The sequence below is a fragment of the Doryrhamphus excisus genome, linkage group LG9 (genome assembly GCF_037039965.1).
Source record: "Doryrhamphus excisus strain RoL-2023G ecotype Guam linkage group LG9, RoL_Dexc_Guam_v1.1, whole genome shotgun sequence".
NCBI lineage: Eukaryota > Metazoa > Chordata > Actinopteri > Syngnathiformes > Syngnathidae > Doryrhamphus > Doryrhamphus excisus.
Window position 1 is genome coordinate 13,736,303 of NC_136365.1, and position 17,211 is coordinate 13,753,513.

The window sequence follows — 17,211 nt, forward strand, 5'->3', positions numbered from 1 at the left end:
CACCACTGTATACAAAATACATTTAATTGTCTGTAACTACAAGTCTACGCCAAGGTTGTCCTATTTTAAAAATGAAAGGATGCAGGTACCACATCGCTATGCTTCTCGCTTTTCTGATGTGTGCCAGCAGCCAACATTTTCCGTGGGGTTTGTTCATCCTGCTTTCTGTGTCACGAAATAAATTGACGTACCGTAGACTGTTTTAGCTTGTTTCATTGAAGTGGAAAAAGTCGCAAATATGTATGTTTATATGAAGGGATCTCAATTATATTTGCCCTTAAAAAACAAACAAACAAAAAAATCTGATATTAGTCGACTTTGGACAAAATTTAACATATCAAATTGGATGATAAAAATCCTGAGTTGAAGAACAGCATCATTAATTTATCTTGGAAAAACTGTGATAGAGTGAAGCCGTGACATTCGAAGTGCAAAGTGAAGAGGGATTACTATACAACTATCAAGTTGCTGAACACAGGAGTATCACGTTTTCTATAAATAACATAAAAAACGTAAACGCCCCAGGATGACAACACAATATCAAATCTATGAAGTCAGATCAGAAAAGGTGCATATTAGTGTCCAAGTACAGGTGGTCCTCGGCTTATGAAAGAGTCACAATCCTAGACTGTGAGACAACTGACTCTGTATGTAGAACACATGAAGTACATATACATTACAGTAATAATAAAAAACAGTATAAAAAATAGTATGAAAAAGTGTTTACCCCCTTTCTGATGTCACAGTTAAATGTTTCGGACCATTAAATAAAATTAAATATTAGTCAATGACATCCTAAATGAACACAAAATGCATTTGTGAAATGAAACCTTTATGAAATGAAAGTAAATCCAAACCCACATGGCCCCTTACCATCAGTCAAATATGGTGGTAGTGTGATGGTCTGGGCCTGTTTTGCTCCTTCAGGACCAGGAAGACTTACTGTGATAAATTGAAGCATGAATTCTGCTGTCTACCAAAAGATCTTATCTTGAAGGAGAATGTCAGGCTATCTGAAACCAACCTGGGTTGTGTAGCAGGACAATCATCCAAAACACCCAGCAAGTCCACCTCTGAATGGCTGAAGAAAAACCGAATGAAGACTTTGGGGTGGCCTAGTCCAAGTCCTGACCTGAATCCTATGGAGATGCTGTGGCATGACCTTCAAAAGGCTTCATGCTGGAAAAGCCTCCAATGTGGCTGAATGACAACAATTCTGCAAAGATGATGGGCCAACATTCCTCCACAGCTGGAAGAGACTCATTGCAAGTTATCACAAATGCAAAAGGGTCAAATACAAAAGGGTGGCCCAACCAGTTATTAGCTTTGGGGGGAAAACACTTTTTCACACAGGGTCATGTAGACTTGGATTTTTTCTCCCTTAATAATAAAAAGTTTCATTCAAAAACTACATTTTCCGTTCAGGCATGTCATCGATGACTAATATTTAAATTTAAGTGTAAGTCTAACATGCAAAAATATAAGCTATCAGGGAAGGGGCAAACACTGTCAATGAAATTACAATACCAGGCTAGTCTAGAAGGATAGAGCTTCTTGTAACAGTGGACAGACTCCATGACCCCTCTAGCATCCATTCATTCAATCATCTTCATCCTTAATGATGGTCGCGACACTCTGACCAAAAGAGTGGCCAATATTGGCGGGTGTGCCTCATCTCTCACAGCTTTTTATGATTATTTTCACTTCCATGGTGATGGCTTTCCTTTTCGTTGGCGCACCACCACATAGTGAAGTCCAACAGATATCTGTTGCTGCAGGCACCTGTGTGCGCGGTTGTGTTTAAGGTAGCACATCATAACTGAGGACCACCTTGTTAAGAAACCAGCATCCAAAGACTACGAAAACCAACATTTAGTCAGTACCGACTGTTCCAAATGGTACACCTCCTCAGTGGCCTGGGTTCATTACAATGCATTCCACTGAGAAAACAAGGGCAGATAGAAACAAAGGGATGGGTTAAGTGACGCGGAGAGAGTGAACCTGTCACGGTTCGGCTTGAGAGCTTTGCGATGCGACCCCAGAATGCAGAGAGCAGGATCAAATGCAGGTAAATAATATTTATTGTGTACAACAGCAGCAGAAGAAGAAAAAGCAACTCTAGTAGCTGACGGACAAACAACAATGATCCCACATAGGGAGAAGCACACACCTGAACTAAATAGACACTGAAATTAGGGACAGGTGTGGGTGACTATGACAACGGAGGCAGACGAGGCAAAACAGGAAGTCAAACACAAAATAAGAGCGTGCAAGAAGGAAACCAAAGCCCAGACCGGAAACTCAAACCCAAACTGTCACTTGGGAACCCACACAGGTCGTGACCGAACCAACGGCTTGTTGCTGTAAGGCATTTATTTGAATTGTAAAAACCTTCACCCTTTTCACGCTGACGCCTGTTCACCCTTTTTTGCCCGTAGACTGTTATTGGATCCACTGGGAAACTGAGGCGAATAAAGGCATATCTTAATCTTAATCTTAAAGGCGTCAAGCCATTCTTTGAAGGATGTTGTGCAAAGTGGCTATGACGTTTGAAGCAAAACACCACAGTTGCTGGGCCGGTGACATTTACAATAGCAGAAATGAGGCACTTCAGCTCAGAAGAGAGAAATCCACAGCCACATACAGGATGAGAAATAACACTGCAGCTTGGTGACTCACATACTTGATGTTGACGTCCCTCATTCAACTCTATAACTTCACTTGGTGACATTAATCCCTCGTCACTTTGCAACGTCACTATCACGGCCCCCTCCCCTCCAAAAAATCATAACTTGTGCCGTTTTGTTGTATACGCCCAGAAGATGCATTTAAAGACATAGAGATATGTAGTACTCTACACTGGTCACTCGGTGTCAGTAATGTCACTGTAATGTTTGGTGAAACACACAAGCACCAGACTTGATCGCCAGAACACAGGCTTTTATTGCAGGTTTGAATGAGTTCAGTACAAGCACAATAATCCCTAACACAGGCTACTGTTGCAGCTATACCCACGCCACGCTAGGTAGCGACTCGGAGTAGAGCTGCTGCCTCCCAGACGCCTCCGTGATGAGGTGAGCATGCCCACCTGAGAGAAGGCCATGCTAGAGGGATGATATCTCACAGCTGAATGTGTTATTTTCTCTTATTACGTTTAGTATATTGGGTAATGGGTGTTTAATAGTGATTATGGGGGTGTTATTTCATGTCAAGAGGGCTCTAATAATGGAAAAGGTTGTAAACAGATTTTCTATGCGCCATCTATGAAAAAATATTCAATTTCAATATTCAATATTCAAAGGAAATTCACTTATGGTCACATCAGGAACCAATTATCCACATTGCCACAGCTTTATAATAAAAAGGGGGTCCTGGTGTGCCTTTTTTCATGGGTCGCAGAATTCATAGCTGCAGTCATGCCATTGGCTATATGGTATGAAGTACGTTATGGGCATGCACTGCACTGCAAGCCCCCAATGACAGCTGCAGATATATATTTCCAAGAAAAACATAAAATCAGCTTATTCTTACAAAAACACATTTCACTCACTTTTTTCAAGAGAATATGTCTCTCAGGATGAGGCAGCTTCTTTAAGGAGGCTTTCCATGTGAGCATAAATTGTCTGGTGGGTCTCTAGCACGGGCTCATCTGTGAAATATTAGCACGTAGCAGGGTTCCAATTGACACAGCAGTCGCGGGACCCTGTGTCTTCCACCGCTGAGGAAGGCCGGTCATCTATTTTTTAGATTTTGCTTTGCCTTCCGATTGTCACACAAATATGGGCGAGTGTTGACTGACTGTTGCTGCTCCACGAGCTTCGAAAAAAATTCAAGCAATTTCACATGCTACCCCGGCAAGATATTTTTCATAGCATGTGTTTACATCACGCTCACAAATGGCATATACGTTTCACATGGCAGACATGTTGGGTTGGACAGGGGGTATTAGAGCAAAACACTACACTGCACACACAGGGATCAGTAGGAGCAGTACGAGCCATAGGTATCAGGAAGTTAAAGGCCATGGATCAGCATATACCCATCACATGTAAATGTAAATCTGCTGATACTTATCAGTAGCCGACTGATCCAAGTATGCCTACATTTTGTACCTTAAATGTTTGAATAAGCATGGGCTGCATGTTTAGGGGTTAAACCTGGAAAAAAACAGTATTCTTTGTTCACAAATACACAGAAAAAGATAATAAGCATCACATCTCTCCTACAACATACAGTAGAGTATTTACTGACTGCATCTCAAGTTGTTATTGCTCTTCAGCTAAATGGCTTCAATAATACAAATCATAATAATAATACCCACTCCTGTTTTCCTACATAATACTCTTACAATACAAAACTTACTGTATATACTGTACATACTGTATGTCACAAACCTTGTCGTCGATTCTCCTTGTTCTTTTCTGGAGAAAAAGACAAAGATCGTATTAGAGAGATCATCATCATCTGATTTAACAAGTACATTCTTAAAAACTACCACTCACATGCTTGTTCTTGTATTATTACATATTCTGCGTTTCATTAACTTGTTTTAACCCATTTATAAATCTTCAAGTTAAATTAACAAGGGAAGCCAATCCAGTAATCCCTCGTTTATCACAGTTAATTGCTCCAGACCCGACCATGATAAGTCAATTTCCACAAAGTAAGACTCCTTCTGAATATTTCTGTAGTTCTGAGCCAAACAATTACTTGACTTCCAATTCCGTAGTACGCCATGCACGGGTTTGGCTGCCATGATAAGCAGGTAAGAAGATGTCCTCGGCACACTGCTCAGCAATTAATTGTTGTAATAGACGGTCCAAAAGACCAGATTTGCCATTTTTTTTCAACTTGCCGCAATGGTTATTAATGGATCAATGGTTGGTAATGAATGATGCCACTTGGGGTCCTACCCACCACCACTTGCAGGTTTATAGACTAAAACTATGATGGTTCTGATATGTGTGTATGGCCTATTGGGGTGAAACATTTCCATCCACATGTCGGTCACACTTGCATAATGGATTCTTACACACACACACACAAACACACACACACACATATATATATACATACATATATTAAATAACATTCATTTGTGTCATCAAAGGCTGCACGATGGTTGAGTGGTTAGCGTGCAGGCCACACAGCTCGGATACCCGAGTTCGATTCCACCCTCGGCCATCTCTGTGTGGAGTTTACATGTTCTCCCCATGCATGCGTGAGTTTTCTCCGGGTACTCCGGTTTCCTCCCACATTCCAAAAACATGCTAGGTTAATTGGCCACTCCACATTGTCCATAGGTATGAATGTGGGTGGGAATGTTGTTTGTCTATGTGTGCCCTGTGATTGGCTGGCCACCAGTCCAGGGTGTACCTCGCCTCTTGCACCAAGACAGCTGGGATAGGCTCCAGCACCCTCGCGACCCTTGTGAGGATCAGTGGTAGAAAATGAATGAATGAATGAATTTCATCAAAGTGTGCATGCAGTGGATAACTTTGTTTTACACTCAGCCCAGAGCAAGCGTATACTATTTTGTACACTATTTCGTCAGCTCCCTTACTTACCATCATGGCGGACTTTCTGGTGGCATACTACATGGCTTAGTGCTGTAACATTATTAGAGCCCTCCAGACATGAAATAACACCCCTATAGTCACCTTTACACTTGTATTACACAATATAGTAGACATAGTATAAGAAAATAATACATTTAAGACATGAAGATGCTTGTGTGTGTTGCTGTAAATGTGTTCTGGTGCTGGGGGAGCTGAGAAGGGGTCGGACAGGAAGTGACTTCAAGGGTTGAGTGTTAAGTTTTAGCTTGGCGTGGGATTATTGTGCATGTTTTGAGATCATTCAAACCTGAAATAAAAGTCTGTTGTGCCAATCAAGTCATGTGCTTGTGTGTCCCAATTGTGTCCCATTGTGTGACCAATGTAGAGTACTACACATCATCGCAATGTTTTTGAATTTGTCTTCTAAATGCCAGATATCTGTGTTTTTATGCTTGAAAATTTTTAATTGAGGGAAAAATGGTAACATTTGCTTATATACATATATTTTTTTTGCTAATGGAAGGCTGTATTCAACCACAAAAAACCATTGGTGTTTTGTGGAGGAACATTATTGAATATTATCAGTAGTATTATTGAAAGACAAGTTATATGTATTTTTCTGGTCACTATAGGCATCTGTAATAATACATTGATGGGATATGACATGACATGCATCATGAAATAAATGTTCTCCCATTCCACGAGGAAGTGGTAAGTTTTTGGCTTCTTACTTTGTCCTTCTTCTCACTCCGTATAAAAGCCTCTCTTAAGCCTCTCTTTTGACTCCTACTTTGTAGAAATTCACGTATTAATTAGCCGTGATAAACAAAGGGCGACTGTATATAAAGCATTCCATAGACATATTCAAAGGTGTTGTCATATGTAGCATTCTACTCTGGTCACTAGGTGTCAGTATTGTTACATTAGCCACGTTTACATGAGGAGTTTTTCCTCTTTCCGAATGGCATCTTTCCAAATGACCTTTCAGAAAAAAATGGTATGCATGGAAAGGAATATTCCAATCTCCTGTCTACATGTGCCGCTACAATCAAACAGAATAGTCAATGGGGCATGCGCAGTAAAGCGTAAACATCAACATCACGTGATACCCCAAGTTTTTCTCCATATTGCGTTCATCCAGTCTTGAAATTTAGTTTGGATCAAAAACAAACATTCCGCAGCAGTCCAGTGCCGATTGCTTGCCTCCATTTTTAAAACTGAAGAACGTCTGGAGCTGCGTGTAACGTCATATCTGAGCATGTGCTGAAAGAACGCACCCGGGATAAATTTAAACAGGAAAAGATCAAATTCACTCTTGCTAATATTTTGTAATTAAACTCGGGACATGTTTTATATAGATATATATTTTCTTTTGAAAGAAAAACTGGATTTATGAATTAAGTATAGACAGGTTTAGATTCTGTTCCACAGATGGCGGTAATGCACACCTAAGCTGCTTGCCAACCGCCAATAAACAACAGAAGAAGAAAAACACCACGAAGAAGAACGCACCCTGACAACTTTCCGTTTGAGCGGGTACAAGATACCTCAATCGGATTTGGCAAAGGAATATTCCACCCCTGGGAATCCCATTATATGTTCATTCGGATTGACACTTTTCTATGGGAATGAGGTGTATCCAAAGGTTCAATTCTTTCCGTTGAGCAAATAAACCCACTCCATTGGAATATTTGGGTCCATGTATATGTGGCTACTGATGAGATCATAGCCACTACAGGAAGCACTGTACATACCAGGAAATAAAAAAAAAACTCTCACAATGCCAATATGTGTGAGTCTATATTATATCTTATTTATGTCTTATTTTCTCGCATTATGTCAACTATAATGGTTCTTACGGGTTCAAAAGTGACTATTAGGTTGTTGTTGTTGTTAATTATTGTTATTATTATTAGGTTGTTATATCTTATATTATCTATATTATCAAATATAGACCACTAATGTTTAAAAAAAATATTTAGTCGGTCGTAAACATGTTCTATTGTATGAAAACATTCAATTTATAAATATTAAAAAACAAATGACAACAATTTTGATATATTATAATCTTAATATTAAACAACAAATGACATGAATGATGTTTCAGGTCAGGCTATAAAGTGAGCTACATGCTTATTTGTGCAGAAACGTTTGGCATATTAAATGAGTCCACGCAGACGTCAAGCAAGATGCCTGACTGAAATAAAGTGCACTCTGGCAAAGCCGTGAAAGCTACCATCAAAGGTATCCATCATGACTCACAACAGCGCAATGCAGTTTAGTTGACTGACATCATAATTGGCGACATTATGGAGAACGAATGCCGCAATTGCTGTACTGGTTCTCCAAAGTGATGGCTGCTCGTTACAGAGCCTGTAAATTGTGCAGACTGTTTCTGTCTACTTTTAGTGGCTTTATTACATATATTCGTTTTCCATGTCTACTGTTATCAACAAAAACACTTTTTTAGGCTGAAGGTTGTATTCCAAACACAAGAACATTGGATAAAAACAATGTGAAACTATGTGAACATCACAAAGTACATGAAGGCCATTCCACCAAATCAGTAAACACATCCTTCTCTTTTCTGTGTTCGAATGATATAAAGAAAGCTAAAAAGAGGCAGCTAATTAATGCACATAATGGGACACTCCTACTGTATTCCACCGACAAAGCCTGCCATTAAAACACCTCATATCATTTTATATACATGCTGCGACCATGACACATTCTTGATAATGCAATACTTACAGTATTTTGCCACACCCTTAATCTGATTTTTAGGGGTACATATATTTCACATAGCAGCACAAAAAGGACTGCTACACCTAGCATGAACTTTTCCAAATTCCAAAATAAAAACAAAGTCTGCAGTGCTCTGAGCGAGTGTTTGGTGCAACTAGTCACAAGCTGGTGTGATGTCGCCAGGTGTCACTGTGTCGGGAAAGTAGTTCTTTGGCGTAACAATGTAATGATAATAATAACTTATTATTATGTAAACAGAGCATTGTTGGCTTTATAGTTGTGTCCCATTACACGCATTCTTAGCCGCCTCATTTACTCTGTTATAGTATTGTCTTTAAATATAAAGAGAGGTTGTGGATGATGGGCAAAATTTCCCCCAAAAGAGCAGTTTTCATTTAAAAAATGTATTTTACAGTTAATTTCCTGGGGATCCAAATGGCACCGATTGGGTGGGATGGCCCATAAGTAATCTTTAGCAAACAATAGGTACTGTAAATGACACCAAAAGCAGGCAACTTGGTTGCCATGGGTTTACCTACTTTGTGGGACTGCAGGTATGCAAGGCCTTCAAGTGAGGCTTCCAGGTTGCAATGGAAACCGAGTGTTCATCAGCCGCATAGCTACGCCAGACACACTGCATGCAGAATACACAAAACCAAGAGGAGTACAAAGAGAGACACATAACTATAAAGACACATTCAAATAGAAATGTAGAGAGCAGAAAAAAGGGAGTGAATGATCAAAAATAAGAAGTTGATCAGTGAAAACACAACAAGTGTTGGCTTGGGGCCTGTGGGAGGGCAGGAGGTTCTTACACTGCGGCCATGTGGCTTCCAGATATGGCCTTGTGCTGTCAGGGGAGCAATAACGCCACGTAGCCTGGTACACAATGGGAAGGGATAGGATGATGTGAAAATACAGCATCTACCTATCTATCAAATGCGGGGTGGAAGATCGAAGTAGGTCGGGAAAAAGAAGAAATATAGTACTATACTGTACAGCGGATCCCCCGCAAACTCATGGCATCATTCACGGCCCCACACATCTGTAGAATTTTGTTTAAAAAAGTATCTGTCTTCATCAATAAATAGGGTATTTTATGCAGAAAACACATCTCATTCACCTTAAGTTGTTCATAATAAAAAATATGTGTCAATACAGGTCAAATGTACGGTAACACTTACTTAATGAGGATCATACCTACCTAATCACTATTCATTAGTTCCTCATGAGTTCCTCAGTAACTACTCTAAATGGATGTGCCTTAGCCATTAGTTCCTCAGTAACTACTCAAAATGTAGGTGCCTTAGCCATTAATTTCTCATTAGTTCTTCCGTAACTACTCTAAATGATTGTGCCTTAGCCGTTAGTTCCTCATTAGTTCCTCATTAACTACTCTAAATGTATATGCCTTAGCCATTAGTACCTCAGTAACTACTCTAGATGATTGTGCCTGAGCCATTAGTTCCTCATGAGTTCCTCATTAACTACTCTAAATGTATGTGCCTTAGCCATCAGTTCCTCATTAGTTCTTCAGTAACTACTCTAAATGTAGGTGCCTTAGCCATTAGTTCCTCATTAGTTCTTCAGTAACTACTCTAAATGTATGTGCCTTAGCCATTAGTTCCTCATTAGTTCTTCAGTAACTATTTTAAATGTATATGCCTTTGTCATTAGTTCCTCATTAGCTCATCAGTAACTACTCTACTCATTCATTCTTCATTAGTTCTACAAGAACTAATCTAAATGTATGTGCCTTAGCCAACATTTCCTCATTAGTTTTCCATTAGTTCCTCAGTAACTACTCTAAATGGATGTGCTTTAGTCATTAGTTCCTCGGTGACTACTCTACTCATTCATTCTTTATTAGTTCCTAATTAGTTCTCCATTAGTTCCTCAGTAACTACTGTAAATGTATGTTCCTTAGCCGTTGGTTCCTCATTAGTTCTCCATTAGTTCCTCACTAACTACTCTAAATGGATGTGCTATAGCCATTAGTTCCTCATTAGTTCATGAGTAACTACTCTAAATGTAAGTGCCTTAGCCATTAGTTCCTCATTAGTTCTCCATTAGTTCCTCAGTAACTACTCTATATGTTTGTGCTATAGCCATTAGTTCATCATTAATTCTCCATTAGTTCCTCTCTAACTACTGTATTTTTGTGTACCTTGTTGCAAAGAGAGCCCAAATGTACCACTGTTAAAAAAGCCCACGGTTGTCTTATGTTTGTATTTGTCAAGCTTTGAGGTTTCACAGTTTGTTCACTGATCCTTGAACACATCACAAATCCTATTTATTTGTATTTTTTGCCTAAATTAAGCATTTTCAAGCATTAAAATGTATAACCAAAGTAAAATACAAATGTAAGTCATTCAGAAGACTAATTCAATGGACGTTGTGTTGATGTGTGGTATTCTGCATTGGTCACTAGGTGTCAGTAATGTTACTGCAATGCTGGGTGAGACACACAAGCACCAGATTTAATCACCCAAACAACAGGCTTCTTTTGCAGTTTTGAATGATCTCACAACAGGCACAATAATCCCTAACATGAGCTACTGTTGTTGCTGTAATCCACACCAAGCTCAAATTCAATAGCAGTAGCCCTGATGTCACTACCTGTCAACCCCCCCCAAACACTCAGCTCTCCCTCACAAGCAGCACAAGTCTTATTTTGTTCTTAAATTATTTATTTTCTCTTATTATTATGTACTACATAGGATAATACGAGTGTAAAAGGGACTATAGGGGTGTTAGTTCATGAGCCGATGGCTCTAATAATGTTAAAAAACATATTTAAAAGGTCATAAACAGGGTTTCTATGTTTATAACTACAAAAATGTGGTCTGGAAAGAACCAGACAGCCCTCCCAGGCCTCACAAGGTTGACATATTGTTGAATTGAATATAATGCATTGCAGAGACTTGCATTGCAGTGTTAGTCTGGAGATCAGGATTAGTGAAAGGAAAGCTGGAAAGTGAGGTACAGTCAGGTTCATAGTTCTTATAAAATGAAATGCTGTAATGATCGCAAGTATTTCTCAGGCTTTTGCTCACGTGAGTTGTACAATGCTACGTCGAGACGCTAATTGTTGCTGTACCCATTAGTGTCACAACAGATGTGTTGATTCCACAACAGGAGCTATGTGATGCTACAGATATCGTTATCGGCTAATATCGGAATTGAAATTGAGAGTTGGACAATATCAGCATATTGGTAAAAACGCCAATATCGGACATCCGTAGTAGTCAGAGAATTGAGACTTCTCAAGATTCTGTACTTCAAATAAACAAAGAGCAACAAATCTAGGGACGTTTTCTGGTCTTAGTAAACACTTTTGAAGACAAACATGAAAGCGCATATCACTCTTGTTGAAGAGCAGTGGCCGCTGTTGTCCTGCCACCCTCCCATCTGTCTCACAAAAACAAAAAGACCCAACTCTAAACTTAATTTTTGTCTTCGCAATCGAATTACAATAGATAAATGCGTAAGTTTTAATCAGTGATAACACCAGTCAACAAGAAAAATGCTTCCAGAACAAAAGTAGTGAAACTTGTCTTGTTTTAGGTCACTTTTAAAGAAAAAGTCAGAACTGTAGATTGGCTATCATATCCAAGATACAGTATTATTATTATTATTATTAAGATTTAGGATTGAAATTAAAGCAGGGGGACAAAGGAAGCCCAAACTTTTCACCTGTGGTGTACACACAAGACAGAATTAATTCTCAACTTTTTTTTCTCAACTGTGATCCATTTTTTCCCGCCACTACATGCCACGTGCTCCTATGTTAACGACCCCCTGGCATGATGACCAGAGAGCTAAACTGTATAAGGTTCCTCAAATATTGTGACAGGTCAATAACACTCAATAAGTTATTACTTATGTCTATACATATATTTTTTTATCATGCAATAAATATTTTACAATAAAAATAATGTAAAAAATATTTGCAAAAATGAATCATATTTTTAATGACCTCTCATGGCCCACCTGCAGTACCACCACAGCCCAACAGGGGGGCCCACATTTTGAGAATCACTGGTCTGTAGTTCTGACATCAAATGTTTTGTTGTTATTTGCAGAAATCTCTCTCTTAGAAGACAAAAAGCATGCATGTAGAGAAATTCCATGAATTAATTCTTGTAAACGACAAGGCAAATCATTATAAGCAGCAGGTGGCAAACCTTCCGAAGTCCTACATAGCCCTTGACTGCAATAAGTCCCTGAAGATACACTTTTTGCATTCTATCTACGTAGATCTCTTTACATTGAAGTGTGGAGAAGTAAGCGATGAGCACGGGGAAGGGATGGTCCTGCTGCTAAACAGATGCCATTTTGATGTCATGAAATATCTTGAATACATTAGCTAACCAGCATAGTTCAGTTCATCTTATCAAAATACAGGAAATGAGATTAACCACTTTTATTTCGGAAGCAGATCGAGACCAGTGATAAGTCATTGTTTCATTCAGAAACATTTGTGTCAATGTCTTCTGGATCTAACTGCATCATTGGTCACATAGAAAGATACTAGCCTTATGTAATGGAATGTACCTGAATGAGGTAGGCTGCAGGGTTTCTCCTCTTCTCAAAGTGCTTCTGTCTGTGCTGCTCTTGGACCTTCAGAGCAAAACCTGAGCCCAGAATACCCTAGTGTGATATCAAAAGGAGTAAAAAGACAGTCTTTTATGAGCTGGGACTAAAACGCTCAAGTATCACTATAAAATCACAATATTTTGATGATTGGAACGATATAAATGATACATTAAAGGTGTCCTCCTTTTAAATGAACACTTGTCCTTCCTTTCACTGTCGGTGAGACGTAACAAGGCCACTCTAAAAACCCAAATTCATCTTTAGTCATCTTAAATCTTTTAATCCAATGAATGAGAGATCACATAAAAACATAATACAGTACAGTGGACCCTGCGTATTCAACTTTTGATCAAAGCATTATTTTGTTTATTTGTGGGAGAACCCCTTATGTGCTTCTCATCTCCACAATCCGGTCATTTATGCTGCAGAAACCCAACCCATTCATACATTGCTCATCGTTTCTCAATGACAGGAATGCATGATGTAACATTGGCATAGTACGTACACCGACTGTATTGATTGGCTAGCTGGAATTGCGCAGCAAGCAGCAAAAGTGCTCCTTATATAATGTGGAGCAGCTGGACATTTACACCCTTACTCATGCAACACAAACCAATTGGTCAAAAGTCATCAAACACCTACTTCATTCACAGTGCAACACACAAAATAACAGTCAGTGACCGGTAAGTGAATTGATGCGAAGTATGATTCCTTATTTATGGATGGAATATTTTTGTGGGTAATCATAAAAAACCTGTTTACATCCTTCTAAATACAGTTTATTTTAACATTACAGCGCCCTAGACAATGAAATAACACACCTATAGTCATCTAACAATCGCATTAGCCAATATTGTAGACATAATAAGAAAAAATAAGAATTAATATGAAATATGTGTTAGCGCTGGGAGAGTTCCTTGTTGTTCATTTTTAACTTACTTCCTGGGGTGGCTGTTGTCTCATCAATGTAAAATTACTGACATCTAGTGACCAGTGTAGAATACTACATATCATCACAACGTCTTTGAATGTGTCTTCTGAATGTCTTTTGTTTACATTTTACTTAATTTAGCCACTTTTATACTTGGAAATGCTTCATTTAGGCAAAAAGATAACATAAATTGGCTTAAATACTGCTTTTAAAAAAACTAATAATATGCTGTATATCGCATGAAATCAAACTGGCCATATATATTTGGCCAACCATGATTGAGTGAAGCAGCGAAATTTGACATTATGATGGGTCTGTTTTGATTACATGGCCCAGTATGCCTTGCAGATTATGAATTTGTATAAAATGGTGTCAATTATTTTGCATGCATATTAGTGTGTAGGATTTTTATAATTTTGCTAAAATTGTTTGATTTTCCAATCCATTATTTCAGTTTGCAAATCTCTATTTTAGTTTGCAATTCTTTTTTTTTTCTTTCAAATCATCTATTTTTTGTTTGATTGGATAAAGAAAACACACATTTGTTCAATTATCAAATGACTTTATGGTTAATGAGGTGTGTTTTCTGTCGGAAAAACAGCCTATTTTCTGAAGAAAAGATTTTAAAAATAATTAGTTGGCCAAAAATGTGTGCACCCAAAAGTGCAGAATTTCGTGTGTGCGGATCCACTGTCCTGTTGAATGTAATTATAATAAAAATCCATTATTTATCTATTAATTATCTATTAGCACTTACTGCTGGCAAGGCAAAGAAAGAGATGCCGATCAAGGCAAACCCTGCAGACAACATCCGTCCTGTCCAAGTCTGTGGTGTCTTGTCCCCATAGCCAATGGTTGTTAGGGTGATCTGTGAAAACATTGGCGTCCTTGATTTAGGAAAGAAATACATCTCAGCGATCAAACACACTGAATAATGCATGCTTAGACACAATTGTTATAAGTTCAGGTCTAGCCAATTCTCCATTGTGTATGAAACATGTTTAATGTTCCGGGTCATGTGATTGTCATTAGCAGCGTTAACGGTTTATACCGCTTATCCTTGGCTTTTATATCGTTCTGATTCACATCTCCACATTTAGTGATGCTCGGTGTGAGACAGACGGCAGCGAGACAGAGGTGGCTCGGTGGTGCCTCCAGTCGTTAGCTATGGAAGCTAACGTAGCTAGCTAACTTTAGCTGCGACTCTTGGTACCACATTATGTGAACATTGGACGCTGCCGACTCACCGGGAAAGTTGGAACAAATGCTGAACAAAGCATACAAAAAGATCGCTAACCTAAACTCCAGAGGAAGGATTCACTGCTGATGACCCTCAGGACCCGTTTCCCGATGCTGACCAACTGGCTGGAGACCTCTCGAATCTGTGAGTTCGCTCCGCAGAACCCCACCCCCGCGCTCGGGCAAACGGTTCTCTGGGACCCGTCCTCTCCCTGTCGGCGGCCCGCCTGCTCCACTCCAAACAGGGGGACCCCCTGGGCCGAAGTGGCCATCCGCGGGCGGAAGAGGGCTCCGAGCGGGACTCACGGCGGGGCTGCTTCTCCTCCGTTACTGCTCTCCAACAAATACGCGGCTCTGTCCGTGAGTGAGAAGCCAGCGATCCGGGACCCACACTAATAGTCAACATCTATTCCTGTGGCCACAGACACCATGCCCCCGCTGACGAACACCAGAACCTTCCCTCCACTCACTGCCAGCTGCCCTCAGGCTGGTGGGTGTCAAACAGGGAGCCGTCTGCCGGCACCGGTGCCGACCGGCTCCTCAATTAGTGCAAGCAGCTTGTGAGGGATGCGGTGCGCCGCCACTCGTCCCGCTCTTCCCACCTGGCGAGGGATCATACACGGGGCCCTGGTTTGAGTGGTGGGGTGGCTGAGTTGGCTTGCTCCCCTGAAGACCGAGCGGCCGCTCCCACAACCCTGGTCATCGGGGACTCCATTGTGAGGCACGTCCGTATGAGAGAGGCGTTAACTTTGTCGTTCCCCGGAGCCACCGTTACCGACGTAACCGGGAAAATACCTGACATCCTGAACTCCCATCCGCAGGCGAAAAGGATTATTAACCACACAGGTACGAACGACATCGCCAGGCAACAGTCCGAAAACAGGATTTTAGACACCTTTTTAAGTCCATCTCACAGTCCCAAGTGACTGTTTTTATTTCTGGCCCCACTCCCACCTGTGGCATAGGCAGATTCAGCCGTCTGCTGAGTCTCAACACCTGGCTCTCCTCTACCTGCAACTCCCACCACGTCGGCTTCATCAACAACTTTGATGTTTTCTGAGAGAGACGACACCTCTTTGGGCCTGACGGGCTCCATCTTAATAGGGCAGGTGCCCGCATGCTCTCAGCCAACCTGGCATATGGCGTTCAGCATGGTATCATCCCCAAACCCACACCTGTTGCTCTGTCTCACACTGATTGATGTCCCCCAGGTCCATGCTCAGTTCCACCTCTGACCACCATACACACAATACCGGACTTGGACCTCAAATTTACACCAACACCACTTCCATTCCGGTAATCATTACACTGCATCAACACATCAGACACCGCCATACTCGCTCTGTGAACCCTCATATCCTTCGACCACTCAATAGACACCCATACCCGACCTCCATGATCAACAAGCCACCTGTCACTATCAATGTGGCACTTTTTAATGTTCGCTCTCTTTTAAATAGAACTTTTTTAATGAATGATGTGATTTTAGATAATAAGTTAGACTGTCTTCTTTTGACTGAGACATGGCTTGGCTCTGACGCATCTGTTTTCTCACCGAGGCCTGCCCACCAAACTGAATTTTTTTTATTCTACTAGAGAGGGTAGAAGAGGAGGTGGGACGGCATCCATCATAAATGACTCACTGACCTCAAATGGAGTGTCTTTTAACAGTTACAAGTCATTTGAGCACCATGCCTTTACTTTTAGCAGCCCTCCGATTCTGTGTATTACTGTATACAGACCACCCCATCACTCTAGTTCTTTTATCAGCGAATTCTCTGAACTTTTATCAATCATTCACACTTCTTATAACAGGATTTTATTAACTGGTGATTTTAATCTACATGTTGATGATACCTCAGATCCAATATCCAGAGAGTTTTTAAACCTTTTAAATTGTCTTGATTTTAAGCAGCACATCACACAGCCAACTCACAACAGAGGACACACCCTGGACCTGGTCATAACCCATGTCCTGTCCATCGGTGTGTCCTCTGTTGTCTCTGTTGTCTATCTGGCTATGTCCGACCACTACTGTATTTTTTTTAACTTCACCAGTTTTAACCAGGAGGAGGCCCCGGTGAGAGCAGTGAGGAGGTGCTATCTAACTTCTTAAAACGGCAGTGGTGAAACCCCTTC

General features: G+C 40.4%; 1 protein-coding gene across 4 annotated transcripts in view; it reads right to left on the reverse strand.

Annotated features, from left to right (window-relative positions):
• LOC131136548 (potassium voltage-gated channel subfamily KQT member 5-like) overlaps window positions 1-17,211 on the reverse strand; it is a 114,400-nt gene that overhangs the window by 18,866 nt on the left and 78,323 nt on the right. For all 4 annotated transcript variants that reach the window (XM_058083543.2, XM_058083514.2, XM_058083524.2 and 1 more), the window contains exons 6-9: window positions 14,591-14,701; window positions 12,861-12,956; window positions 8,843-8,937; window positions 4,395-4,421 (exon numbers count right to left, since the gene is read on the reverse strand). In XM_058083543.2, the coding sequence (XP_057939526.2) occupies window positions 4,395-4,421; window positions 8,843-8,937; window positions 12,861-12,956; window positions 14,591-14,701 (329 nt within the window). The remainder of the gene's footprint in view (window positions 1-4,394; window positions 4,422-8,842; window positions 8,938-12,860; window positions 12,957-14,590; window positions 14,702-17,211) is intronic.